This window comes from Carcharhinus amblyrhynchos, chromosome 2, assembly GCF_965287045.1.
Source record: "Carcharhinus amblyrhynchos chromosome 2, sCarAmb.v2.hapA, whole genome shotgun sequence".
Taxonomy (NCBI): Eukaryota; Metazoa; Chordata; class Chondrichthyes; order Carcharhiniformes; family Carcharhinidae; genus Carcharhinus; species Carcharhinus amblyrhynchos.
The window spans coordinates 106,434,701-106,462,313 of NC_137325.1; the positions used below are offsets into that span (position 1 = coordinate 106,434,701).

General features: G+C 42.2%; 2 protein-coding genes across 8 annotated transcripts in view; one reads left to right on the plus strand and one right to left on the minus strand.

The window, feature by feature from the left end:
• Positions 1-4,232, minus strand: part of olah (oleoyl-ACP hydrolase) — a 36,766-nt gene extending 32,534 nt beyond the window's left edge. The window contains exons 1-2 of the mRNA XM_080217084.1: positions 4,089-4,232; positions 874-1,005 (exon numbers count right to left, since the gene is read on the minus strand). Coding sequence (XP_080073210.1) covers positions 874-1,003 — 130 coding nt within the window. The 5' untranslated portion in view covers positions 1,004-1,005; positions 4,089-4,232. The remainder of the gene's footprint in view (positions 1-873; positions 1,006-4,088) is intronic.
• Positions 4,233-4,507: 275 nt separating this feature from the next.
• Positions 4,508-27,613, plus strand: part of crot (carnitine O-octanoyltransferase) — a 52,893-nt gene continuing 29,787 nt past the window's right edge. For 2 of the 7 annotated variants that reach the window (XM_080210547.1, XM_080210599.1), the window contains exons 1-6: positions 4,571-4,795; positions 18,391-18,540; positions 20,147-20,271; positions 23,913-24,094; positions 25,634-25,758; positions 26,734-26,842. In XM_080210547.1, the coding sequence (XP_080066673.1) occupies positions 18,426-18,540; positions 20,147-20,271; positions 23,913-24,094; positions 25,634-25,758; positions 26,734-26,842 (656 nt within the window). In that variant the 5' untranslated portion in view covers positions 4,571-4,795; positions 18,391-18,425. The other 5 variants (XM_080210564.1, XM_080210556.1, XM_080210582.1 and 2 more) reach the window with 5 other exon arrangements.

Below are 27,613 nucleotides of genomic sequence, written 5' to 3' on the forward strand. Positions count from 1 at the left end.
GGCTGAAAAGTGGCAGATGGAGTTTAACCCTGATAAATGTGAGGTAATTCATTTCGGTAGGACAAACTTATATGCAGATTACAGGGTCGATGGCAGGGTACTAAGCGATATGGAGGAACAGAGAGATCTTGGGGTTCATATCCACAGATCTCTGAAAGTTGCCACTCAAGTGGATAGAGCCTTGAAGAAGGCTTATAGTATGCTAGCATTTATTAATAGGGGGTTTGAGTTTAAGAGCTGTAGGGTTATGCTGCAACTATACCGGACGTTGGTGAGATCACGTTTGGAATATTGTGTTCAGTTCTGGTCATCTCACTATAAGAAGGATGTGGAAACATTGGAGAGAGTGCAGAGGAGATTTACCAGGATGCTGCCTGGTTTGGAGGGTAGGTCTTATGAGGAAAGGTTGAGGGAGCTGGGGCTTTTCTCTGTGGAGCGGAGGAGGATGAGCGGCAACTTAATAGAGGTTTATAAGATGACGAGAGGGATAGATAGAGTGGACGTGCAGAGACTATTTCCTCGGGGGGATATTGAGAGAAGTAGAGGGGATGAGGGACCTTGGAATGCATGTCCACAGATCCCTTAAGGTAACAGGGCAGATCGATAATATGGTTAAAAAGGTATTTATTAGCAAGTACATATACTATCAGAGCAGGAACGTTATTCTGGAACTAAACAAAACACTAGTTAGGCCACAACTTGAGTGCTGCATTTTTCAGTATCTCAGCTCTGGAGTTCAGGTGTTCTGATAATGTTTGAACTAAGGCTATAGTGTAGTCAGGAGCTGAACAATTCCAGTGTACCCCAAAATGTACATTGTGCTGCATGATGACACTGATATACCATAAACACACAATTGTAACAAAATGTTACCTTCTATTGAATTGTTGAAGTGTTTTCCCCACTGGGCATAATATATGGATCCACCTCCGGCCCAAGGAAAGCAGATAAGTCTGAAAAGAGCTTCAGGTCTTTTATAGAGGCAGTTCACTACTTTATTCATTTCTGTAACATAATTTTTAAAAATAAAGATTTGTTATCCCAAAAATGTGATCATGAGTTTGTACTGCGGTACTGCAATGTGCTTGTTTTTAGTTTCAAATTTCTTCTCATCTACTCTGAATTTGAATTCCCCAATCAAACGCTCTGTCCGCCTTCTCTTCTCCAAGGAGAACTGCCCCAACTTCTCCAATCTTCATAACTGAAGTTTCTCATCACTGGAACTATTCTCATTAATCATTTCTGCACCGCCTCCCACACCTTCAAGTCCTTCCTTAAGTGTGGTGCCCAGAATTGGAGACAATATTATAACTGCCGCTGAACTGGCATTTTATACAAGTCCAATATAACCTCCTTGCTCTTATATTCTATGCCCTATTAGTATATCTAGAATATTGTATGCTTTATTAAATACCCATCAACCTGCCTTGCCACTTCAATGTCCACTACTCCACATCACTTTGAAAACCACTAATATTCATGCCTCTAGTATTTTACCTGCCAGATTATTCCAAAGATTTCTCATTAATTCTTCCCAATCATTTGTAGATTCATTAATATAAATTTACATTCCACAATCCTAGCAGCCTGTTACATTTTGTCACAATGTCCATGTTTACTACTTCATCATTTCGATAGCACAATAAGCTATTCCCTCAATAACCTTTCTAATTCTTTCCTCATAGACTATTGCACTTACATTTAGGATCATTACAATTTACATGCCTTACAATATTATGGGTGTAATATCTGTACCAACAAAACACAAATATTGGAAACATTTTTGTAGATGGCAGATAAGGTAACCATTTCAGTATAGCAGGTAAGTCAGCCATTTTAGCACAGTTAAGGTTACTCTAAAGGTGTCAAGGGACATGAGGAGGGTACAGGAGTATGGTGTTGAGATAGAGGATCAGCCATGAGGGCTGAATGGCCTGCTCCTGCTTTTATTTTCTACATTTCTACGTGACCATTTCAGAACAGCAGTTAACAACTTTAGCACACCTGAAACAATGTTAGAACAAACAAAGAACAAAGAACAATACAGCACAGGAACAGGCCCTTTGACCCTCCAAGCCTGTGCTGCTCATGCGCCCAACTAGACCATTCGTTTGTATCCCTCTATTCCCAGTCTGTTCATGTGACTATCCAGATAAGTCTTAAACAATCCTAGCGTGTCCGCCTCACCACCTTGTTTGGCAGCACATTCCAGGCTCCCACCACCCTGTGTAAAATACGTCCCCCTGACATCTGTGTTGAACCTTGCCCCCCTCACCTTGAACTTGTGACCCCTTGTGTTCGTCACCTCCAACTTGGGAAAAAGCTTACCACTGTTCACCCTATTTATGCCCTTCACAATTTTATACACCTCTATTAGGTCACCCCTCATCCTCCATCTTTCCAGGGAGGACAACCCCAATTGCCCAAACTCTCCTCACAGCTAAGACCCTCCATACCAGGCAACATCCTGGTAAACCTTTTCTGTACTCTCTCCAAAGCCTCCACGTCCTTCTGGTAGTGTGGCGACCAGAACTGGATGCAGTATGCCAAATGTGGCCTAACCAATGTTCTATATAGCTGCAACATTATATGCCAACTTTTATACTCTAGGCCTTGTTCAATAAAGGCAAGCAAGGCATATGCCTTCTTCACCACCCACTCCACCTGTGCTGCCACCTTTAGGGATCTGTGGACTTGCACACCCTGGTCCCTCTGTGTGTCTATACTCCTGATGGTTCTGCCATTTATTGTATAGCTCCTCCCTACATTAGATCTACTGAAATGCATCACTTCACATTTGTCTGGATTAAATTCCACCTGCCATTTCTCCACCCAATTTTCCAGCCTATCTATATCCTGCTGTATTCTCTGACAATGTTCATCACTATCCACAAGTCCAGCAATCTTTGTGTCGTCTGCAAACTTACTGATCACACCAGCTACATCTTCTTCCAAAGTCATTTATATATATCATAAACAGCAGAGGTCACAGTACAGAGCCCTACAGAACATCACTAGTCACAGATCTCCAACCAGAAAAAGACCCCTCCACCGCTACCCTCTGTCTTCTAATGGCCAAGCCAGTTCTCTACCCATCTAGTTATCTCACCTTTTATCCTGTGAGATTTAACCTTTTGCACCAGCCTGCCATGAGGGACCTTGTCAAACGCTTTACTAAAATCCATATAGACGACATCCAAGGCCCTTCCCTCATCAATTGTTTTTGTCACCTCCTCAAAAAACTCAACGAAGTTTGTGGGGCTTGACCTCCCTTGTACAAAACCATGCTGTCCATTGCTAATGAGATTGTTTTGTTCTAAATGCGCATACATCCTATCTCTAAGAATGTTATGATGAAAGGATCTGAAACTTCAACATTTGTTTTTTCCACAGAGGAATATTTGTTGTATCCTGTTGTGTGTGTGTGTGTGTGTGTGGAGGGGGGGGGGTGGTGGGAACCAGACTTGGGTGGGTTGGAGTGGGGCTGAGCGTGCAGATTCTGGGAGTGCGGAGGGAGTGACAGACTCTGGGAGGTCCAGACTCTTCGAGGTGGGGCAGAACCAGACCTGGGTGGGGTGGCGGGAAGGTGGGGAATCAGACTGAGAGGGAGAGGGGAGTGGAAGGAATAGAGGGGGTGGGGTGGGGGGACCAGACTCTGGGCTCTCCCTCCAGAGTCTGGAGATGGGGGGGTGGGGGGTGGGGGGAGAGGAGAGGGGAGGGGAGGAGAGGAGGGTCCCAGAGTCTGGAGAGTGAGGGGGGCAGACTCTGGAAGGGGGACCACTCTCTGATTTAGGGGTTTACCGCCTGCTGAGCTGTCTCCACTCTCCCGGGATCTTTCTCCTCCAGCAGCAGCGGATGGTGCGGCGGCTCAGAGTCTGGACTCCTAAACTCCAGGAAAAGATTGGCCCAAAATGTCAAAGCCAAAACAAAAGCCCCCACACCCCGGAAACCGGGGAAGAAGCAGGTTAGACCCACAGCTGCAACCTGTATCCAGCCCCCAGAAAATCAATCATCGACAATCCAAAGGTGCATTTATCTTTAAACTGATTGACAGTGCCTTGAATGCAGAATAAGTACAAACTTCTAACCTGGTTGACGGTGAGGGTTTAAAATTCATGGGTAATATTTTGAAGCACAGTGAAGGTGCTGATTGCTATCACTCCAACAGCGTCCCTGCACTGAGTTGCCAAGGTCGCTGCTGGCACTCTGAGTCTCCCCTCCCCAACAGCCTCCGGGACACTGTCTGCGGGGCGGAAGTGTCGTAAGTGGGGCGGAGTGTCAGCTGCCAGCCGGCCTGCGGGGCGGAAGTGGCGCTGCTGTCAGCCAGCCTGCGGGGGCGGAAGTGCTCCTGCTGTTAGCCAGCCTGCGGGGACGGAAGTGGTCCTGCTGTTAGCCAGCCTGCGGGGGCGGAAGTGGCGCTGCTGCCAGCCAGCCTGCGGGGCGGAAGTGACGCTGCTGCCAGCCTGCCTGCGGGGCGGAAGTGACGTTGCTGCCAGTCAGCCTGCGGGGCGGAGGCGCCGGGAGAGTAGGGGGGAAGTTCAGCACCTCCGCAGAGGGAGGTAAGTGGAGAACGAGCGAGAGTGGTTCGGTCCGGAGCAATCTTGCTGATACTGAAAGGAGGCGAATAAATCACCCGCTTTCACATATTTGCTGTGTTTTTCCCCTGGCTGGAATTAGCCTCGGGAAAAACAAAATTACTAATCTGAGAGCATTGAGGGGAGAGCCGCTTCTCTGCCCCGATTATTGCTGAGGTGCTTCGTGCTTCCCGGAGATTAGTCAAACACACTGACTGTGTGTAAGTATATCACAGATTTAAAACCTTCTGCAGGTTTTCTGTTGTCACCATTTTGTTGAGTGTTTATGTTATTATTAAAGAAGGAAATTCCTGTACGCAACCAGGTTCCTGTCATTTGGGCTGCAGCCAGTAAATTGTGGGCTCAAATGTCCCACTCTCATGAGGCTTGAGCTCACAATTCAGGTTCGCACTTCAATGCATTACTGAGGGAGTGCTGCCTTGTCAGAGGTATCCTGGTTCTCTGAGATATTGCACTGAGGTCTGCCCTCTTGAGGTAAACGTCAAAGATCCTGTGATAGTATTTGAAGGGGGTGGTATGGTGGCACAGTGGTTAACAGTGCTGCCTCATAGCGTCAGGGACTTGGGTTCGATTCCCGGCCTGGGTCACTGTCTGTCTGTACATTCTCTCTGTGTCTGTGTGGGTTTCCTTCGGGTGCTCTGGTTTCCCCCACATAGTCCACAGATGTGCAGTTTTGATTGATTGGCCATGCGAAATCACCTCTTAGTGTCAGGGGGACTAGCTAGGGTAAATACGTGGGTTTACGGGGATAGGGCCTGGATGTGATTGTCAGTACAGGTTGGCTGAGCCAAATGGCCGCCTTCTGCACTGTACGAATTGTATGAGGATCAGGAAAGTTCTGCCCATTGTCACGATCAATATTCATTCTTCATCCGACACCTGAGAACTAGGCGTTTGTTGCTACCGGGGAAACTTTCTGCTGTGTTTCCTCAAGTTTAAGAATGACCACACCTTTAAAGGTGTATCATTTACCATGAAGTGTTTTGTTATGCCATGAGGCTGAGAAGGAACTATGAGTTTGTTTTTTAATTTATGAACCCAGTCTTCAAATCTGAGATTAAACAGATGTGTTTTGGCTGGCATTGATAAATTTGTAAAACTTCAGTTAATTCTCAAAAAGAATAATCATTTCATAGACTGAATAAATAAATCTAGGTAAGAGTATTATGTGTGCTGCTCTGTACTGTACCTAAACTGAATGCAGCATTGTAGTCACAAAATATTTCCATAACTTAGACAGGTGAAGAGAGTAAAGTTTAATTGAATGTGATGCAAACACTAAATGATTATCTCTACTATGTAACCTGTGTTAGCCTTGAACTCTTTCTAAATGCCTTCTTTCTGGGTACCCGCAAATAGAATTTGGAAGTAGAGATGTTGGTATTGCTTTTAGTTTCTTTCGTTTCCATTATTTAGCTGCAGATTTTCTAATAGTCTTTCCACCTAATGCACAATTTCTCCCATGTCATGAATTTAGAATTTTTCATCAGCCGTCTGTTGGGCTGCTTCCTGCCAGTTCACTCTGACAATAACAGCTTGTATCTATAGAAGCTGTATCTATTCTAACACAAAAAAGGCACAAGGCAAATGGTTGAAGGTTTTACAATTGATTGTGAAATCATATGTGGGATGCAAAGGAAGCTAGAGTTGGAGGACCAAATGGCAAACCTGCAACGTAAGGATGGAGAGGTTGCAAAGATGATAGAATGAAATGTTGGAGGGATTTGTAAAAGAGGGGAAGGATTTTGAATCTGCTTGCACGAGCATGGAGTGGAAGTTGTGTGTGCAGTTTCTGTGAGGGAAAAATCGAGGGGCAGAGGGTGCTTAGGTTGCACAGAAATCTATGGGCGTGATGGGGAAGAAAGGCTTTAGATAAGACAACAGTATTGCACCAGTTGCATGAGGAGGGGAGAGCTTGTTCTAATAAATAGGATATTTGGTATGTCAGGTGTGGAAATAAAGCATTTAAAGGGATGTGCAAATGGAGGTATGTAAACTTGGTCTCCTCACAAAGTGAGGATGTTTAAGCTGTGAAAAGAGTGCAGAGGAGTTCTACATGATGAAGTCTTCATTAAAACGCTGCAGCTATCCAGACAGACTTAGCAGGCTGGGATGTCTGTACATTGAAGAAGCGTGTACTTAGTCAATTTGATTGAGGCTTATAAAGTTCTGAAGGACTGGATTGTGTTTATATAGAACTATTATTTCAGTAGAATAGACGGGCAAGGACAATATGTCATGGTTATATGTTATATAGGAGCAGACCTGGGTGATCAAAACTGACCCTACAAATCACTGATTTGTAGTATGGCACAGTTATGAACTGACCTAACCTAGAAATAGGTTTGGGTCTCTCAAAGGACGAATCCCCTAATATCCAGTCTAGGTCTATGTTCTATGTAGACCTAGACTGGATATTAGGGGATTCGTCCTTTGAGAGACCCAAACCTATTTCTAGATTAGGTCAGTTCATAACTGTGCCATACTACAAATCAGTGATTTGTAGGGTCAGTTTTGATCACCCAAAGGGATCAGAGGAAATTCAGTTTCCCTCCGTTCTAGTTAGTTTTATTTGGTTTTTAGCCAATTCAAAAAGATGACATGGCTTTCGAGGGACAGGGGATTGTGTGTAATGTGATGCATAAGACATTACATTTGTGCACCACAGGATGGATGGGTCTTTCTCTGACCCTTATTTTTGTATGCTTTTACTTGTTTTATATCCCAACAGTTAACTTCTACAAGGAAGGAATAATTAGGGAGGAGTGTTTAGTGCAGTTTGTGTGAGGAGAAAAATGGAGGAGGAATCAAAGTAAGAGAGAGGCAACAACCTAGACCACCTAAAGTCAGCAATTCTTATTAACCTTTGTTTGGAAATGTGGAATTCCTGGTGGAGTGCTTGTCTTTTTCAAACTGCCCTTTGAGGAATTTCTGATCTGGATCACAGATGAGAACTATGTGCATGTATACATGTAACTATATTCATTGTGTTGTTTCCAAAATAGTATGTTACAAATATATAAGCTGAAAAGCATATTACTTCAACTGAAAATGCTTCATTCTGCTTAGGATGACCTGCAAGATAGCTGCTTTTGTTGTATCTTGCACTTGTTACTGAACTGTGTTTTTTTTCCTCCCCCATGTCTTTGGTGCTCAGCACAATGGATACTGAACCTATTCATATGATTTGTTAGTCGCCTTTTGTGCAGCCTGGTTTGTCATGTGACAACAAATTGGCTTTGTATTTCTACCAGTGTTTTTTTCCCAGTTCAGCAGGTTGCTTGTAATTAGACTTTCTGTTTTTATTCACCAAATTTAGTGTCTTGTAAAATGATAATAAAAATGACCATAAAATTGGGCAGCAATAGGATGCAAGTCACCTAGAAAAGGGAATGAGAACACGTTGAAGCAGTAGATCGTAAGTTTTACAATGGTGATGGTGTAGGAAGGAATTGGGAAAATCAAGCAGATTGTTCTCCGTAAGTCAGAGGGTACTGTAGATCGCAGTATATAAATTGACCTCTCAGCTTCAAAATAATCATTCCCAGAACAGGGGTTGAACTTTGCATCAAGTGTAAAATGTGAACCACTGGTGTTGGAGGAGAGCCCATTTATTTTTGCCAGTTGCCATATGCGGTCAAGTCTGCACGGACCTATCTTAAACTCCTGTGCATTTTCTTACCATAATGGTCCGTATTGCCTGCTTCATTTCATGCGCCTACTTATAAGGCGAGTATAAGCCTAAACCTCAATCGCTGAGCTGAAAATATTGACGCCAACTCCTAATGCGAGTATAGCCCTAGACATACATTAAATAGCTCAAAAACCAGGGTGTCAATTCTACACTGAGCATAGGCCTAAACATACATTTTGGCACTGAAAGAATGAATCATCTTATGTCGAGCCAATCTCTGTGCCGTGATCTGTTACATTTTGTTTCCGTAATTTTTTTTGGCATTTTTGACAGAACTTGCCCGCTTTGAAAAAAGTTGTGTGGTTTTATTAAATAAGCCATAAATTTGGGATTCCTCTCTAAAATCCAGATGATTCTTTAAAAAATATTTTCTAACATCTGTAAAACAATGGATTTATGGGCCAATAAATTTTCACAAATATCCCATTGTGCCATCTGAACAAAAGCAAAGCACTGCGAATGCTAGAAATCTGAAATGCAAACAGAAAGTGCTGGAAATGCCCAACAGGGAAGGCAACATGTGTGGATAAAAATCAGCTAGCGTTTCAAACCAAACTTGGTGTAACAGACTGGCTTGGTTGTCAGAATGTGGACATGCCGGCATTGGATTGGGGCAAACACAGTGACACCAGGTTAAAGTCCAACAGTGTCAATATGCATGATCTTCTTGGAGGTTATGATGTGGAGATGCTGACGTTGGACTTTAACCTGGTGCTGTGAGATTTCTTACTGGCTTGTCAGATCCCAGCTTTCACATCTACCCATCCGGTGTAAAGTTTCTACTTTCAAGAAGGATGCCTGAATGATCTCATTTTATTTGCACGCTGTTAGTGGGGAAAAGGCTATCTTTGTATGAATACTTCTCTTGCTGTCAAAAATATGTCGGTTTATTGCCTGGTCTCAATCTTCCAAGGGAAGAGCGGTCCAGCCTCAACAGGTTCAGTACTACCCATGGCTCCTGCTTGGCCAACCTCCACAGGTGAGGAAATGCCAGCCCCCATATGTGCCTGTTGGAGAGAGTAAACCACATCATAGAAGTGTGTTCCATCCATTGTCTGCACTTAAAGCCACAAGAAACTGTCTGGCTTAGGCACTTCGCTAAATATATAAACGTACTTGTACATTTCATGGCAAATGCTAAATAAAATGCATGCATATTTCACTAGCAGACAGAGGTTCAGTAACATGGGGCGCAAGTCTCCCCAAAAAATTCTAAGTGTCGAATTTGTGTAAAACTGGACTAAATCCTGCTTGTGTTTTCAGTAGGAGTTTCAAAGTGAATCTCCCACACTTTGTGCGTGTGCACCAATCTGTCAGCACCGAGATTGCTGCACACTCAGTGGCCCACACTGCCAGCCTCCCGACAGCTGGCTAGCTCAATCACTGCCAGCCCTGTGAGCCCCACATCGCTGCCCCTCTGACTTGCCCTGGCCCCATTCCCCCCCGCGACCCAATTGTTGACTCCGCAAACCTTGACACCTGGCCCGCCTTGATCTACCCCTCCCCCTGTACCTCAGCCCTGATCGCAGGCCTTCCTCAACAGGGCCCCCCTTCCCACTCCCCCAGAGGCCCTGCTCACTTGCTACTGCCTGATGCCCAATAGACAATGCCAGGGTGCCTACTGACATTGTCTAGGTGCCAATAACCAGGGGGCATCCCCTTCATCCCTGATCCTCTGGGGGTCTCAATTGTCCCGTCACTCTAGCAGAATCGGGCCACTATTGTAAACACTATTGGAGTGGACTATTCCCAGGGGAAGGGGGGACTGGAATGGTCGGGAGAGGAGGGAGACACTGGCGTGCCCGGAGATTTCAGTCCTTGGCCCGCTGATGGGATTTAAAATATATTCAGATCAGCATCTATGTAAATTTTGCAGCTTCGTGCTGAAAATTTGGCTGCTGGGGACGCTCAGAGGCCATTGCACACAGTGGGGAGTCCGCAAAACAACCTCTCCTGGCCCGCTGCACTACAAGAGCTGCTCAGCAGGCTGGGAGAATGCCCCCACGGTCTTATAAGACGTTGTGATATAATCATTGACCTGGATATTTGTACCTGTTGAATTTTATTCCAACAATCTGCTTAAATCAAATAAATTTCACAGTAATGTGCATTTTTAAAATCCTTCCTCGTATTATGTTCTGCTATATGCTGAGATACACCGCATCATTTAAACATTGTTATCCCTTTAATATAACAGTTAAGTAATATAGTTTTGAAAATCTATGCAGAGTTCTAGATAGTCTGTGGGTATCTCTAATGCCTCTAGTTTTATCAGTGTGGTTGGTTATCCATTTTTGTCAAAGTCTTATGATAATTCTAGTTAATTTATCCGTTCGGGCCCTTCTGACACAGGACCTGGATAAGTTCTTATGCAGAATACACGGATGCTGTGGTTGTCTAGCAGCAAGCTAGAAATTCGGGAATGTGGTGCATGTATGAATTTGTTTTTGAAGTAGAACTTTAAGCTCCATTGGTAGGATGGGATTTTTTTTCTGTTTGTCTCACTAAGATGCAGCACAGAGCTGAAAAAAGGGACCCTGGGGAGTAATGACAATCACAATGGAAAATCAGAAGATATAGTGTGCAGCTTTAGGGTTTTTTTTCCTGTTAGATTGTGTTGGAAGAATGAATCTTACCTATGAGTGTACGGTAAACAGACAAGACCAGCTCATTAATGTTGAACCTAGCTCAGAAATAGTGCATCATAGTGTTTCACACTGCTCCCATCACTAGTAATGCTAACTCTGGCATAAGTAGCCCCAGGAGGTCACAATCACCCAGAATGCATTGGTAAACATTCAGACTAATCTCCCTAGATATTCTAAGCAGAGCCCTGAGGAGCACAGCACTAAGCAAGAATGGAAAGATCTATTTGCATTCAGTGAATCAGTTTGGAAGATCAAAGACTTTCTATCCCACTTTACCTTTCAGTAACTGAAAATTAACTCACCACTCTCTTTCCTGTGCAGGGTTTTAAAAATTCTTTCATGGGATTTGGCTGGTGATGCCAGCATTTATTACTGTTGAGAAGGTGGTGTGAACTGCTGCCTTGAAATGCTGCTGTCCAGCAGGTGTAGGCACACCCACACTATTTCACCATCATATATAGGAGAAAATGGTAATATGTATGTGCCTTTTGCAATTTAAGCTTGTATCCATGTTCTCTTTTCTCGTAGCTGGTATTGAGCTAGAGAAAGGGATTTGTTGTTATCTATATGTTCAGATATGATCATGCCTAAACCACCTTTTTCCCACTGTAAATACTTATCTTTTCATAATACTGATCTGGTTATCAAGGTAATCATCAATACTTTGATTTCCTCCTCCAAAGCTAGGGCAAACCATTGTTTTGTATAAGTTAATTATGCTTTCTTAAAGTTTGAGCCTAATCTTTGAGCTTTATATCTTAAAACATGTCTTTAATGTCCCGTAACCAGTAAAGTAAGGTTCTTCTGACTAACCAGTATTAAAATGCAACATTTAAAAAAAGTAAAATGTAGATTAATTTAAATATAAGCATTGGACTGTATGCTTTTTAATATTTTATAGACATGATTATTTACGATTTTGATAAATGACTATTGCATCATCTTTTTCTGGGTTTTTATTCTCAAATTATGCAGTTTTGTTTTTAAGAAATAGCTGGGTCATTGCATTGCTTGATACTAGCCATCCTTTGTGAATATGTACCCAATGATTTCATTGTAATATTCTCCCACTCAGAGCAGTGGAAACTTGCCCATGGCATTTCTTTTTGTTCAAACGCTCAATTTTTTGCATCAGAACTGTACTTTGACTGTTTGCTAAACATTAGCCCTGTAATTGCATCAGCAGACAGACATTCTGGTAAAGTTGCATTCAATGTTTTTGGTTCTCCAAGAGAGAAAAAAACAGAAAAATGCTGTCTTGGCTAGAATAGAATGAAACACCAGAGACGTACAGACTAGAAGATTTTGCATGTAAATCTTTTTTTGAATTACAACCTCCTTTCAAAATCTGAGGCAAATAGAACTTCTAAACCTGTTCTTTTTTTTTAAAATTACATCTCTATTATAGAATCATAGAATCCCTACGTGCAGCAGGAGGCCATTTGATACACCGAACCTACACTGACTCTCCGACAGAGCATGTTGCCCTGGCTCCATCCCGCCCTATCCCCATAATTAGTGGTTTACCCCACTAATCCCCCTAATCTATACATCTTGAGACACAGAAGGGCAATTTAGCATGGCCAGTCCACCTAAGCTGCACATATTTGGACTGTGGGAGGAAACCGTACTACCCGGAGGAAACCGGACTACCCAGAGGAAACCCATGCAGACATGGGGAGAATGTGCAAACTTCACACAGAAGGTCACCCAAGGCTGGAATTGAACCTGGATCTATGGTGCTGTGAGGTAGGAGATAAGGACATAAATAATGAGATGTAAACCAGTTATTGGGAGGGGAGGAGTAAGAAAGGGGGGAGGAGGGGGTAATAGCTTGGTCTGGATCAACAACAATTTTGTGTATATAGAGGGGCAACCAGCAACAATATTAACAATAATTAACTATTTGAGATATACTGACTGAATTAAAACTGATGGAGTTTGACTGAGTGACTGACACCTCTCCCTTCTGCCATCATAATTCCTTTCACTCGGAAACTTCATGCAATTTGTTTTAATTTGTTCTATCTTAAGATTTTTCAGTTTTCAAGCCCTACCCCATTGACTCTTAACAGAACAGCTTGTAGAAGCTTTAACAGAGAAAATTATCTTTGGTGTTTCACAAGGATGTGTCAGTGGAACTGAGCAGGCTCAGGATACAATGCCAGATTAGAGGGTGGGTGGGGGATAGCTACGTAGGATCCGGAGTGAAAGGAATGGAGAGTTTGGGAGCTAGTGTTATAGGACCTGTGATTGAACTAGGCCACATAAGGATTAAAAGTTTACACAAGAATTAACTTTTAAATTTAAGACTTGAAAGCATTTATTGCATAAATAACATGGGGGCGATGTCCAAATAGAATAGTGTGGATATGATAAGAGAATCAAAGAGGAAAAAATAACTGTAGTGGGCCTCATAGAGCCTTGTGGCAGAAAGCAGTCAGCAGAGTTAGCTTAGAAGCTATGAGTTGGCAGTTGGGCATTTGTCAACAATCAATTTAGGATGCTCAGCACTTCCTCGTTTGATATATTAAGAACGTCAGTATATTGAAGGAGGAAGTCTTGTGTATCCTAACTTGCATTAAGGTAGACAAGTTGCCAGGGCTGGATGGGATCTATCCCAGGTTACTGCAGGAGGCGAGGTAAGAAATTGCTGGGGCCTCAACAGATATCTTCATTTCCTCTTTGACCACAGGCCAAGTTCAAGGACTGGAGAATGACCAATGTTGCTCCCTTGTTTAAGAAAGGAAACAGGGATGGTCCAACAAATTATAAACCAGTGACCCTGACACCACTGGTGGGGAAGCTTTGGGAGAAGATACTGAGGGGCAGGATATATGCATAGTTAGAGGAAAATGGACTAATTAGTGACAAAGCATGATTTTGCATGGGGAAGGTCACGTGTCACCAACTTGATTGAGTTTTTTGAAACGGTGACAAAGAAAATTGATGAGGAAAAGGCTGTAGATGTAGCTGATATGATATTAGTAAGACAGTTGACAAGCTCCCACATGGCAGACTGGTAGAAAAACTAAAATCACATGGGATTCGGAGTGTGCTGTCTAAATGGATACAGAACTGGCTCGGTTACAGAACAATAAGAAGTCTCATAACACCAGGTTAAAGTCCAACAGGTTTACTTGGCACTAGCTTTTGGAGTCTCAGGCTCCTTCATCAGTCCAATGCCGGCATCTCCACATCTCTGTTATAGAAGACAGAGAATAGCACTGGAGGGGGGGGTTTCAGAATGAAGATCTGTAGCTGGTGGTGTTCTGCAGGGATCACTGCTGGGCCCTCTGTTATTTGTAGTATGTATGAATAATGTGGAGGAAAATGTGGGTTCCATATTGCGGATGACACGAAGATTGATGGAGCCGCTGATAATCCACAGCATTGTCAGACAATACAATGGGATATAGATGGATTGGAGAGTTGGGCAAAGAAATAGCAGATAGAGTTTAATCTGAACATGGTGCGGCACAGTGGTTAGCATTGCTGTCTCATGGTGTCAGGGACCCAGGTCAATTCTGGCCTCAGGTGACGGTCTGTGTGGATTTTGCACATTCTCCCCATGTCTGCGTGCGTTTCCTCTGGGTTCTCCAGTTTCATCCCACAATCCAAAGATGTGTAGGTTAGGTTGATTGGCCATGCTAAATTGTCCCTTAGTGTACCAAAATGTGTAGATTCGGGGGATTAGCAGGGTGAATATGTGAGGTTACAGGGAAAGAGGCTGGATGGGATTGTTGTTGGTGCAGACTTGATAGGCAAAATGGTCTCCTTCTGCACTGTAGAGATTCTATTCTATGAAATGCAAGGTGATGCATTTTGGAGGATCAAAGTTAGGTATGAATTATACTGTAAATGACCAGTAACACACACAGGGATCCAGGTCACTGTTCCCTAGAAGTGGCAACACATGTGGCTAAGGTGATTAAGAAGGCATATGGCATGCTTGCCTTCAGCTGGGGCATTGAGTACAAGAGTTGGGAAATCAAGTTGCAGCTATATAAAACCTGGGTGTTGTAGGTAAAGATACCTCTGAGACTAATTGTGAGTCAAAGTACAGCAAATTTATTCAAAAGCTTTTGGGTTGTACACCTGGCACCTAACAGCGGTTCCCCAGGCACCTCCCCAAATACAAGTTAAAAGCACATATTTATACCCCCACCTGTCACGTACGCATCTTCTCGTTCTCAGCAGGTTCCCAGGCTGTGGGTTGTCCTCCATCGTGGGAACATGGCTGCCTCAGCAGTTCTTCATGGTTATCTCAAGGCCGCAATTGACGTGCGTGATTAGCCCTTAGCTAACGTACAGGCCGACAAGACAAGTTAACATTAACGGGACTGCTGTAACAATCTATGTTCATAAGTTGTATAGCACATAATATATAATATGTTGGTACATGACACATAAGCAGTATATAATGAATATATGTATATGAATATATATTTAGGGCATGCAAGCTTCACTATGTTTGGCGAAAGTCAACAAAATTAAAGATACAAACTTAGATACGAGTTGGGTCAGCTACATTTCTGAACAGACTATCATAAGCTTGTGTACAACAGCAAAGGCAGCTGCAGTCTCCCTGTCTGGACACACGAAAACAAAGTTTGCATCTATCTGAGGTATATGAAAACAAGCTGCATGTAAGTCGCACAATATTTTTTTCATTCTCCAAATGTTACTAAGTTCATTAACCCATTCGCTACTGCACTGGGTTAGGCCGTATTTAGAGTATAGCATGCAATTCTGGTCACCATATTATCAGAAGGACATGGAAGCTTTGGAGAGAGTGCAAAGAAGATTCACCAGGATGTTGCCTGGTCTCGAGGGTGTTGGTTATGAGGAGAGGTCGAATAGACTAGGACTGTTTTCACTGGAAAGACAGAGGCTAAGGGGAGATCTGATAGAGGCCTACAAAATTACGGGAGGCATAGACAGGATAGTCAGAGGCTTTTTCCTGGGTGGAAGTGACAATTACAAGGGGGCACAGGTTCAAGGTGAGAGGGGAAAATTTAAGGGAGATTTGCAAAGGAAGTTTCTCACACAGGGCGTTGTGGATGCCTGGAATGCATTGCCAGAAGATGTGGTGGAAGCAAGCACATTAGCAACATTGATGAGGCATCTGGATTGGTACATAAATAGGGAGAAAATAGAGGAATACAAACTGAGTAAGAGCATTAAAGTTTCTTTTATTTTGAGCATCATGATCAGCGTAGGCATGGAGGGCCAAAGGGTGTGTTCCTGTGCTGTACCTTTCTTTGTCTTTTGTTCAGATCAAGGAGCCGAGACATTCACAGTCGTCAGGTACTAAATAAAAGTTGGAGGGTCGCTTAGCCAAAAAGCCATTGTAAGAATTCCCATAAAAAGTAGGAACCCTGAGGAAAAATCAAAGTGACTTCTAAGGGTCTGTGGAATGCCTTTGGGTTGGTCCCAAGAAAAGTAAATGAACCTTCAGGATTGTGTGTGATAACGGAACTCCAAAAGAAAAATTAAAACTGAATTCATAATATACGTTGTTGTAAATTATAGTATGAAGTTAATGGTTTGTTCTTTCGTTTTTTTGATACAACAAGAACAAATATTATTGTATAAAATGTGAAATCCTGTGGCACAGTTCTGTCAGTTAATTACGAGTTGTTTGGATTTCTTCTTTAAACATCAACAGTTCCTAACAGGATCGTCACACCATTCCAGTGGGTAAAGACAGTCTTCGTGATATTATTATGCCAACACAGACATAAGAACATAAGAAAGAGGAGCAGGAGTAGGCCATCTAGCCCTTCGAGCCTGCCCCGCCATTCAATAAGATCATGGCTGATCTGTCGTGGCTCAGTTCCACATTCCCGCCCTCTCCCCATAACCCTTTATCCCCTCTCTTATCAAAAACCCATCAACCCGCGTCTTAAAAATGTTTAGCGTGGTAGCCTCCACCACGTCAACGGGCAGAGAATTCCAGAGATTCACCACCCTTTGACTGAAGAAGTTCTTCCTCAACTCCGTTCTAAACCGCCCCCCCCTTATCTTGAGGCTGTGTCCCCTAGTCCTACTGTCCTTTCTGAGCGGGAAGAGCCTCTCCACCTTTATCCTATCCATCCCATTCTTCATCTTATACGTCTCAATGAGATCTCCCCTCATTCTTTTAAACTCTAATGAGTACAAGCCTAGTTTATTCAGCCTCTCCTCATAGCTCAACCCCCTCAACTCCGGCATCAGCCTAGTAAACCTCCTCTGCACTCCCTCCAAGGCCAAAATATCCTTGCGTAAGTACGGCGCCCAAAACTGCACACAGTACTCCAGCTGCGGCCTCACCAATGCCCTATACAGCCGCAGCAAGACCTCCCTACTTTTATATTCAATCCCCCTTGCTATGAAGGCCAGCATCCCATTAGCCTTCCTGACCACCTGCTGTACCTGCAAGCTGGGTTTTTGCGACTCATGCACAAGGACCCCAAGGTCCCTCTGCACCGTCGCCTGCTGCAGTTTTTCGCCACGCATGAAGGTCCTCGATTCAAATCCTGGACTGCCATATGGACCCATGGTACCATATCTCAGCAAGAATCAGCTCCTTTAGTAAAGGAGTGAGAAAAATAGGGAAACAAAGCTATGAAAGAGTTGACTTGATCTTCCATGAAGAGTTTTAAAACATGAGTGGAAAAAAAACTTAGTTTTGAAATTACAGTGTACATGTTTGGAAATTCTAATCAAAACTGCGACAATTTAACAAGTAATCTTGAATGCACACTCATTTTATCTGCTTTCACTGCTGCACCACGTGCACTTGCTTCTGCCAACATGACAGCTGCATGCAATCCCCAAAAAAAGTCCTCCTCCAGCCTCTGATCATCGGCTAACTCTAACTTACCTTGAACTACTTCCACAAGGATCCCCTGGTGCAGCTCAGGCCTGGATAAGAAGGTCCCACAAGCCAGTTGTGACCCAGGTTTACTCAAATGTCTTCATCAATAGTCCCCACCTTTCAGCTAATACACAATCAAGCAACCTTAGTCCTTTTTAAACAAAGGCCCATTTCTCCCCATCATTCCCTAAGCTCCAGTAAATTGTTTTCATTTTGAATTCCTTCTCTGGCTTTGACCTTTTAGTGAACTTCCACCACAGGTTCTGTTGTGAATCCTTTAATCCTCTGACTAAGGATTACTGATTATAACACCGGCAATTGATGATTTTCAGCCTCCTTTCTTCTGTCCAAACCTATTTTGTCCTGGTATTTTCTCTTGCCAATTTTCTGCCTTTGGAATCTTCATGCCCTCCTTCAGCCCCACCTATATTTTTCTGGAGGTAGAGAGTCAAGAGTGCTGCAGGAAATAACCTGAGGCATTATTTTAAGCAAATAGTATATAAATGTATATTGTTACAGTGATTTGTACTTCATTTGTGGAAGGGAAGGTCTTTATTGGCTTTTTCTCTTAATATGTTTCTTATGTTGTAGCTAGAAATACGGTAAGGCGTTGATTTGAGAAGAAAATGGAAAATCAGGTGTTTGAATCAGAAGAAGAGCGTACATTCCAGTACCAGGACTCATTACCTCCATTACCTGTTCCCTCTCTTGAGGAATCCTTGACGAAATATCTAGATGCAGGTACAGTATCATCATCATAGTTTACATAGAGTTTTATGTCTATCTATATGCAATTTGAGTTGCTGTTGTGGTTTAAAAAAAAACTGTCTTTTCATGTAGACATCACTTTTTTAGACTGGATTCATTAAAAATTTCACGGACAGGTAGCAGTAACTGTATAGTGTACTCAGCACTAACCCAAATGTGTCCTTGATCTGGTTGTTTGCAGAAACTCAATGCCAACTCATAGCTTCTAAAGCTATCTCTGCTGACTGTTTCCTGCCGCAAAGCTCTGTGCAGACCACTACTGTTTTTTTTCGCCAAGTTACTCCTTTCTCTTATCCTATTCCACTAGCCCTTTGCACCCACCCCGTCCCCCCCATGTTATGCATGCAATGAATCCTCAGCCCACAAGTCTCAATGTTGATGCAAAGCTCTAGTTAAATTTTAATAAGTTTGGGTATGTTTTCTTTTTATTAATTAGTTTTATTTTTTATAGTTTTTGTCTTGATCGAGTTTAGATTTTTGTTTCCGATTTAGGATTTTAAATTTTTCCCAGAAACTATTGATTCTTTTTGGACGGATTCCTCCCATGCAGTTTTACTCTGTTTTGCAAGAATCTTGAATCTCTGTTAAGACCGGACCCTTGTCTCTCCTGCTACCTGATTCCCAACAATACACACACTTATTTTTTGACTTATCCTGTAGTATTGCATAGGAAGTAGAGAAGTCCTGAGAATCAACACTAGTTTGTAATCTCCTATAAGGGCTAATCAGAGGACATGTCATGAAGTCAGACTGTGGGATGAAACTTTTGACATCACTTTTAACAAGTAACACTTGATAGGTATCTTATTTGGTTCCTACCAAAGATGTCAATTTTTTTTCCTCAAATGTTTATTCACCTACAACAGAAAACAGATGGCAGAAACAAATATTTTCAGGTAGTGTTGTCATGGCTATGCACTGCAATATTTAACTTTATTTGGTATTGAATGGCTCCTCCAAGCAGCAGTAATCTCTTGCTTTCTTGGATTCTAAGTTTTTGACTTATGGGAGATGTTGACTGTTGTATATTCTTGAATTTAATCATATTTTATATAACTTTATAAACAGTAGCTGATCAAGCACAGTGGGATATTGCCATAGGCTATTGCACAGTTTTGAGCTCTAATGACTTATTTTCTTTTTCCAATACTGCTTTTCTTTTTGAGTTACTATTAGGCCTGGTGTGTTCCGGCCTTAAGATTTGATCCCTTTATTTTAATGTTCATCAGCATGCTCAACTACATATTATTACACATTATTGTATATAAATTTTCATCCAATCATTTCTACCTCCTCCAGACATCTAACTTACATTCACATTGTGCAGTTTTTGACCTATGGAAGCAGTGTTTGATTATTAGAAAATAAAGCTTCCTGGATCTCTAGGATCCTTCAGTGAGTTATCATCGACATTTGCTTACAAAGTCAGACTGTAATCTTGTAAGACAATGGCAATGTCTCTGTATTTGTTAAGGATGTTTTTTTTTTGCTGTGAGATCAGTGAAAACCTGTTATTAGTAGACTTGTCATTATTGTTTAGTTGTAATTATACAGTTGAATTTTTTAAAAATTGTTTTAGTGAAGCCATTTTTGAATGAAGAAGAACTTCAAAGAAGTACAGAAATTGTTAAAGCATTTGGACAAGGGATTGGTAAACAGCTACATCAAAAACTTCTGGAGAGGGCCAAAGTTAGGAGAAACTGGGTAAGCAGGAGCACAGATGCTGTTGGCACTAATGTAATAATGAAGTAATGTAGTTGGTTTACTTACTGGTTTACCTACTTGGTTATCTGTCTACAGAATTTTATCATCTCTTCTTATACTCTTGGAAGGTTTTCTATTTTTTAAATTTATTTATTAGTGTCACAAGTCGATTTACATTAACACTGCAATGAAGTTACTGTGAAAATCCCCTAATAGCCACTCACTGCTGCATTTAAAAGGCATTTTCTGTCCATTCCATCCCTCAGTTTTCACTTTCTAGCCCTTTGCACCATCAATAATTGAAAAGGTGACTGGACAAGAACTAATTAGGGACAGTCAGCTTAGCTTTGAGAGTGGAAAATCATGTCTCACGGATTTGATTGAATTTTTTGAAGGGGTAACCAAGAAGGTAGATAAGGGCAGTGCAGTCGACGTTGTCTCGGTGGACATTAGCAAGGCTTTTGACAGGGTACCACACTATAGGTTGTTACATAAGGTTAAATCTCACATGATCCAGGATGAGATAGCTAAATGGATACAAAATTGACTTGATGACAGAAGATAAGAGAGTGGTTGTAGAGGGTTTCAAAGTGGAGACCTGTGACCAGCAGTGTGCCTCAGGGATTGGTGCTGGGTGCACTGTTATTTGTCACTTATATTGATGAGTTGGATGAGAATTTAGCAGGCATGGTTAACAAGTATGCAGATGACACCAAGATTTGTGGCATAGTGGACAGTGAAGAAGGTTATTTAGGATTGTAGTGGGATCTTGATCAATTGAATCAGTGAACTAATGAACGGCAGATGGAGTTTAATTTAGACAAATGCGAGGTGATGCATTTTGGTAGATCGAACCAGGGCAGGACTTACTCAGTTAATGGTAGGGCACTGGGGAGAGTTATAGAACAAGGAGATCTTGTTCATAACTCCTTGAAAGTGGAGTCACAGTTGGACAGGGTAGTGAAGAAGGCATTCAACATGCTTGGTTTAATTGGTCAGAACGTTGAATACAGGAGTTAGGATGTCTTGTTAAAGTTGTACAAGACATTGGTAAGGCCACATTTGGTATACTGTGTACAGTTCTCGTCAGCCTATTATAGAAATTGTATTAGTAAACTACAAAGAGTGCAGAAAAGATTTACTAGAGTGTTATCAGGACTTGATGGTTTGAGCTGTAAGGAGAGGCTGGATTGATTGGAACTTTTTTCCCTGGAGACATGGGTGATGTTATAGAGGCTTATAAAATAATGAGGAGCACAGATCAGTTAGTCAGTATCTTTTCCCAAAGGTAGGGGAGCCTAAAACTAGAGGGTACAGGTTTAAAGTGAGAGGGAGAGATACAAAAAGATCCAGAGGGGCAATTTATTCACACACAACGGTGAATGTCTGGAACAAGTTGCCAGAGGTAGTAGTAAAGACAGGTACAATTTTGTCTTTTAAAAAAACATTTAGACAATTACATGGGTAAAATGGGCGATAAAGGGATATGGGCCAAATGTGGGCAATTGGGACTAGCTTAATGTTAAAAACTGAGTGGTACGGACAAGTTGGGGCAAAGGGCCTGTTTCCATGCTGTAAATCTCTGACAGGTTTGCTAAGAAGCATTTGAGATCAGCACAACTGTTGACTCTTCCTCTTTTTGATTGCAGTCTTCAGTGATATGGTTGGAGGATATGATATGGAAGATCATAGGTCCACCTCTCCTTTCTATGGCACTGCTCTTTACCTTCACTTTTCCATGCATGTTTTACTTCACCAATTTCCACCAGCCTTCATTTTTATTTCAAAGACTCCCTTTCCACAGGCTAAGAGTGGCACTGCTACAAGATTGTATTTTTATTATGAGGTAATAGAAGCATGGGTTGATACTACTGCTCACCACAACTTTGATAATTTTGCCTATGGATTTCACAACTTGGAGCCAATGTACTGCTGCCCGTATCGTTCAGTTGCATGGGAACAAGTAATGTTTGTTGTTATTAAGCCTAAATCTGAAATCATTGTTATTCATGGTTATTGGACCTCACCTAGATGTTCTGTGCCGCCTTTATTTGCCCAAAAATAAAATATTAGAGAATGTAGTATTGAAATAGTTGTTAATTATAATAAATTCCTCCCGCAGTCCAAAAGACGTGCTGGTTAGGTGGCCATTGGCCATGCTAAATTCTCCCTCAGTGTACCAAACAGGTGCTGGAGTGTGGCAACCAGGGGATTTTCATGGTAATTTCATTGCAGTGTTAACATAAGCCTACTGATGACACTAATAAATAAATCAACTTTAAATATTGTATAGAGTCGTAGAGGTTTACAGCATGGAAACAAGTCCTTCAGCCCAACTTGTCCATGCTGCCCTTTTTTTAAAAAACCCTTAAGCTAATCCCAATTGCCCGCAATTGGCCCATATCCCTCTATACCCATGCAACTATCTAAATGCTTTTTAAAAGATAAAATTGTATCTGCCTCTACTACTACCTCTGCCAGCTTGTTCCAGACACACACCACTCTGTGTGAAAATATTGTTCCTCTGGACACTTTGGTATCTCTCCCCTCTCACCTTAAATCTATACCCTAGTTTTAGACTCCCCTACCTTTGCAAAAATATATTGACTATCTACCTTGTTTATGCCCCTCATTATTTTATAGACTTCTATAAGGTCACCCCTCAGCCTCCTACGCTCCAGAGAAAGAAGTCCCAGTCTATTCAGCCTCTACTTATAACTCAATCCATCAAGTCCTGGTAGCATTCCAGTAAATATTTTCTGCAATCCTTTCCACAATAGGGTGACCAGAATTGTACACAGTATTCCAAATGTGTCCTTACCAATGTCTTGTACAACTTTAACAAGACTTCCCAACTCCTGTATTCAATGTTTTTGACTGATGAAACCAAGCATACTGAATGCCTTCTTCACCACTCTGTCCACCTGTGACTCCACTTTCAAGAAGCTATGAACATGTACCCCCAGATCTCTTTGTTCTGTAACTCTCCCCAACACCCTACCATTAATTGAGTAAGTCCTGCCCTGGTTCAACCTATCAAAGTGCATCACCTCGCATTTGTCTAATTTAAATTCCATCTGCCGTTCATCAGCCCATTGGCCCAATTAATCAAGATCCTGTTGCATTTGGAGATAACTTTCTTCACTGTCCACTATGCTACCAATCTTGGTGTCATCTGGAAACCTACTTACCATGCTCCCTATATTCTCATCCAAATCATCAATATAAATGACAAGTAACAGTGGGCTCAGCACTGATCCCTGAGGCACACTGCTGGTCACAGGCCTCCAGTTTGAAAACCAATTGCCAGTAATACAATATCATATTACAATTGCCAATATTCGGTGCATTATCCTTTTTATTTGCTGGGGATTCCTTGACTGATGCAGGATACACTTTAAGACTCTATGAAGCACTCTAATGTCTTGAACTAGTACCTTTTAAGTAGAAGAATTCAATCAATTTACAAATTATTTGTGTCTGCTGTGTGAAATGCTTCTGACATTTCTTCAGATACCTGTTCAATTGTAGATCATTTTGCATGTAATTGGTACTGGATAATGCTTTCTTGTGTGAATCCATTGCCTTTATGTTGGACTTTGGAAGAATGTGACCACTATTGTTCTGCATCTTTTCACCAGCTTGAGGACTGGTGGCTGACCAGTGCCTATCTGGATGTCCGAATGCCATCAATGTTGAATGTAAACTTTGGAGGTCCTGCTCCCTACTTGGAACATTATTGGTCACCTAAAGAAGGCACACAGCTTGAACGATCTGCCATAGCTGTATACTACATGGTGCAATTTTGGGAACTGCTTAGAAAGTAAGGTGAATCATGTGTAGCTGAAAAATGTAAAATGCCTTTTCCTGAAATTTAATAAGGAAAATAATCTATAATCCCATTTCTGGATTGTAGAAATTGAATCTATACTTTGGATTTTGGTGGTCTTGATTTGGATTCAGTTTCTTGATTTGTATCTGAACTGTTCCAACGCTCTAGAGCTTAAACTATGGGCCCGTTTTTACAATTTTGATTCTAAGTGCTGTATCTGGGCCTAAAGATCCAACTTGGAAAACTGCTCTCAGGCATCCCTATATGCACTCAACCTGAAAAAAAAGCCTCACTGTGGGCAGGGCTTATTCATGTCTGAAACGTTGCTGGTCTGGTCAGAGCCTTGAACTGCACATGCGCAGTGAGAAAAAAAGTTTGAAAAACGCACTCCTATCACATTGTTCCCAGGCTGCAAAAAGCAGATAAAACGGCCTGGGAGCAATGCCCCACCAACATCACTGCACCTTCACAACATAACTCTCCCCCTTTTCCACCCACACCCCCTTCCACTCCACCGATTACATACAGAGTGGCAGCAGTTCCCCCTCCTTCCATTCCCGATCACCCGCAGAGTGACCCCCCTCCAACATTCTACCCCCACCCCCCAACCAGAGATCCATCTGGCCTCCCGTCCACAAAGCGGAGAGCGATCTGGCTTCCCTCTACCCTTCCCCCACCAGACACCACCACCACCCCACAACCTGAGAACGGTCGGAAACTATACAGGGCAGCGTGCTCCTGAGACCATGCTGAACTGGAAACAAGGATGTCACATCCCCCTTTTTTTGTGGTACTGAGGAGGTAGGGGCTGATGGTCGGGGGGTTGGTGATGTCAGGGGTAAGTCAGGTTGGGCCTATGAGTAGTCAGGGGTTGGGGGTAGTTTCTTGGGTGGTTTCCTGTGGAGGAGAAAATCGGAATTTTGGGAGGGGGGTGGCAGCGGGGGCTCCATGAGGGGAGCCCATTGTGGTTCTGTTACAACAGTTACTCAGAAGCTGGGTAACTATTGGTGAAAGACAGTACGAGCCATCAAAGTTTGCAATTTAAATTGCATTTTCAGATGTTCCCAGTACGGGGAAATTGCGCATGGGAAGTTTGCACTTCTTGGGCAATTGCCATGCAAACCTTACCTGAGAACCTCCAGGATGGATTTCCTGCGCATCTTTGAAGTGCATCCAGTTACACTATCCTGGGCCTCAAAATATGTGACCCATATTTTCAAACTAGTTTATTGTTAAACAATGGAATTTATACTTTGCTGAATGTCTATCCTAGGGCAAAATATCATAGCAGTAATTGTATGTTTACCATATAAAATTTGTATATAGGGAAATTATGAAGTGGCTTTGGTGAAATGGCACCAGCATGTTTTGATTTGGGTAAAACTTGATCACCACATGCTGGTAATCTGAGTTTTTTTGTTAACTGTTTAGTGCTGGTCACAAGTCTTATAGTATAATCTTTTTTGTCAATGCATTTTCTTAAGCACATGTTTGGTGAGAAAAATAATTCTCATTTTTGTTTTCTCTTAGACAGCGCTTGGCTGTACACAAAGTTGGCAGTGTGCCATTGGATATGGACCAATTTCGTGCATTGTACTGTACGTGCAAAGTACCTGGAATAACCAGAGATTCCCTTGTCAATTACTTTAAGACAGGTAATTATTTTGTTGAAAGTGACCATTACAGAAGCAAGTAAAATTCATTTTAAAAGGGCAGCATGGTGGCACAGTCGTTAGCACTGCAGCCTCTCAGTGCTAGGGAGCATGGTTCAGTTCTGGCTTGGGTGACTGTGTGGAGTTTGCATCTCCCTGTTTCCTCCGGGTGGTCCAGTTTCCTCTCTCAGCCCAGAGATGTGCAGGTTAGGTGGGTTAGCCGTGCTAAATTGCCCCTTAATATCCCAAGATGTGTAGGTTAGATGGATTAGCCATGGTAAATGTGAGGTTACAGGAATATGGCGGGGGGAAAGGGTCTGGGTAAGATGCTGTGTCAGAAAGCCGGTGCAGGTTCGATTGACCAAATGGCCGCCTCCTGCATTATATGAACAGGGAATAAGACAACTCGGAAGAGTAGGAAGAAACTGGGAGAAAGTATGGGAGATGGACCAGAATACAACTCTGAAAATGTGTTACTAGTGTTGAGCCTGATGTAATAATGCTCATTTTAAAATCAAATGGAAATAGCTATATTGTGTGTTAAATCTGGCACTCTGAATTTGTCTTTTTAATACAAAATATTGTTAGGACATTGGATGGTCTGCCAGAAACAGTGATGAAAGCCAAATCAGAACAGCTTTTTGAAGGACTTGGGTAAATATTTGAAAATATTTGAAAAATAGGGATGGAGAAAGAGCAGGCATTGTTAAATGGATACCCTTTATTGAGATGTGAAAAGGGCCAAATAGTCTCCTTCTGTTAGTCCAAAATTCAATGATTCTAATTCTATGGCGCTTTGAGGCAACTGCCCACATGCAGCTCTTGGCACGTTCACAGTTGTGGCTAAATTGCTTTTGCAAGTTTAAGTTTCTAGTTGTGGAATGATGCTTTTATGAAAGCAGTCAGGCTTTTGTTGATGTTTTTTATCTTTGTTGAATGAATGACTGATGTTTGAAATGTTCTGTTTGATCTGTCTAGAAGCTGAAGGGCCGTGCCCTTCCCATTTAGTGGTTCTCTGTCGTGGGAGAGTATTTACCTTTGACGTCATGTATGAGCATCACATCTTAACACCACCAGAACTTTACAGGTTTTTATTATTTGCTTTTCTTCATTGCACTATAGATGTAGTTTGGTGGAGATACTGCAAACTGTCCTTTCAACTTTTAAAGGAAGGGGAGATGGGTCAAAGATTGTGGGCGGAACCTTACCAAAAAATGACAAAGCGTCAGGATCTGACTGAAAACTGCAGGTTTATCTCCAGAAAAACAGGCAGGTTTTTTTCTCCAGACATGATGGCATTTTGTCAAAAAAAAACAGGGGGACGTGTTTCATGCTGCCATTTTGAGGGGTGGGCCCAAACACGCCAGTAAAGCCCAGCTGCACTGAGTCCAGGTGCCTTTTTTAAGGATGTCCCAATCTGAACAAGAAATAACCTCCCAACCCCACCACAGCGGTCTCAGGGTGCTGTTTTTAAGAAAACATTATTTCATTCTTAAAGTTACAAAGCCAAAGCTCAATGTACTGGGCAAACCCAAATCCATCTCCTTGCTCCAAAAACCAAAATCAAATTGAATCGAATCTTGTTCTCCCAAGAGACACGAATGAGCCAAGCTAACAAGATAAAGTGTTGCACCCTATCTTGGGTTTAATCTGATGCTTGATCTTAGCCAAAAGGGCTGTTAGATATGTTAGTGACAACTGTACTTGTATTCCATGAATATTTTATGAATGAAATGTGCTCTTGAAGAAATAATTATCACTTACTTGAAAAATACACTGGATTTTGCTGGCTGTATAAGTCTTCAGTATCTTATTGACTTGTGTTTGGAAATTCGCTTCCATCAGGATATATGTAGTA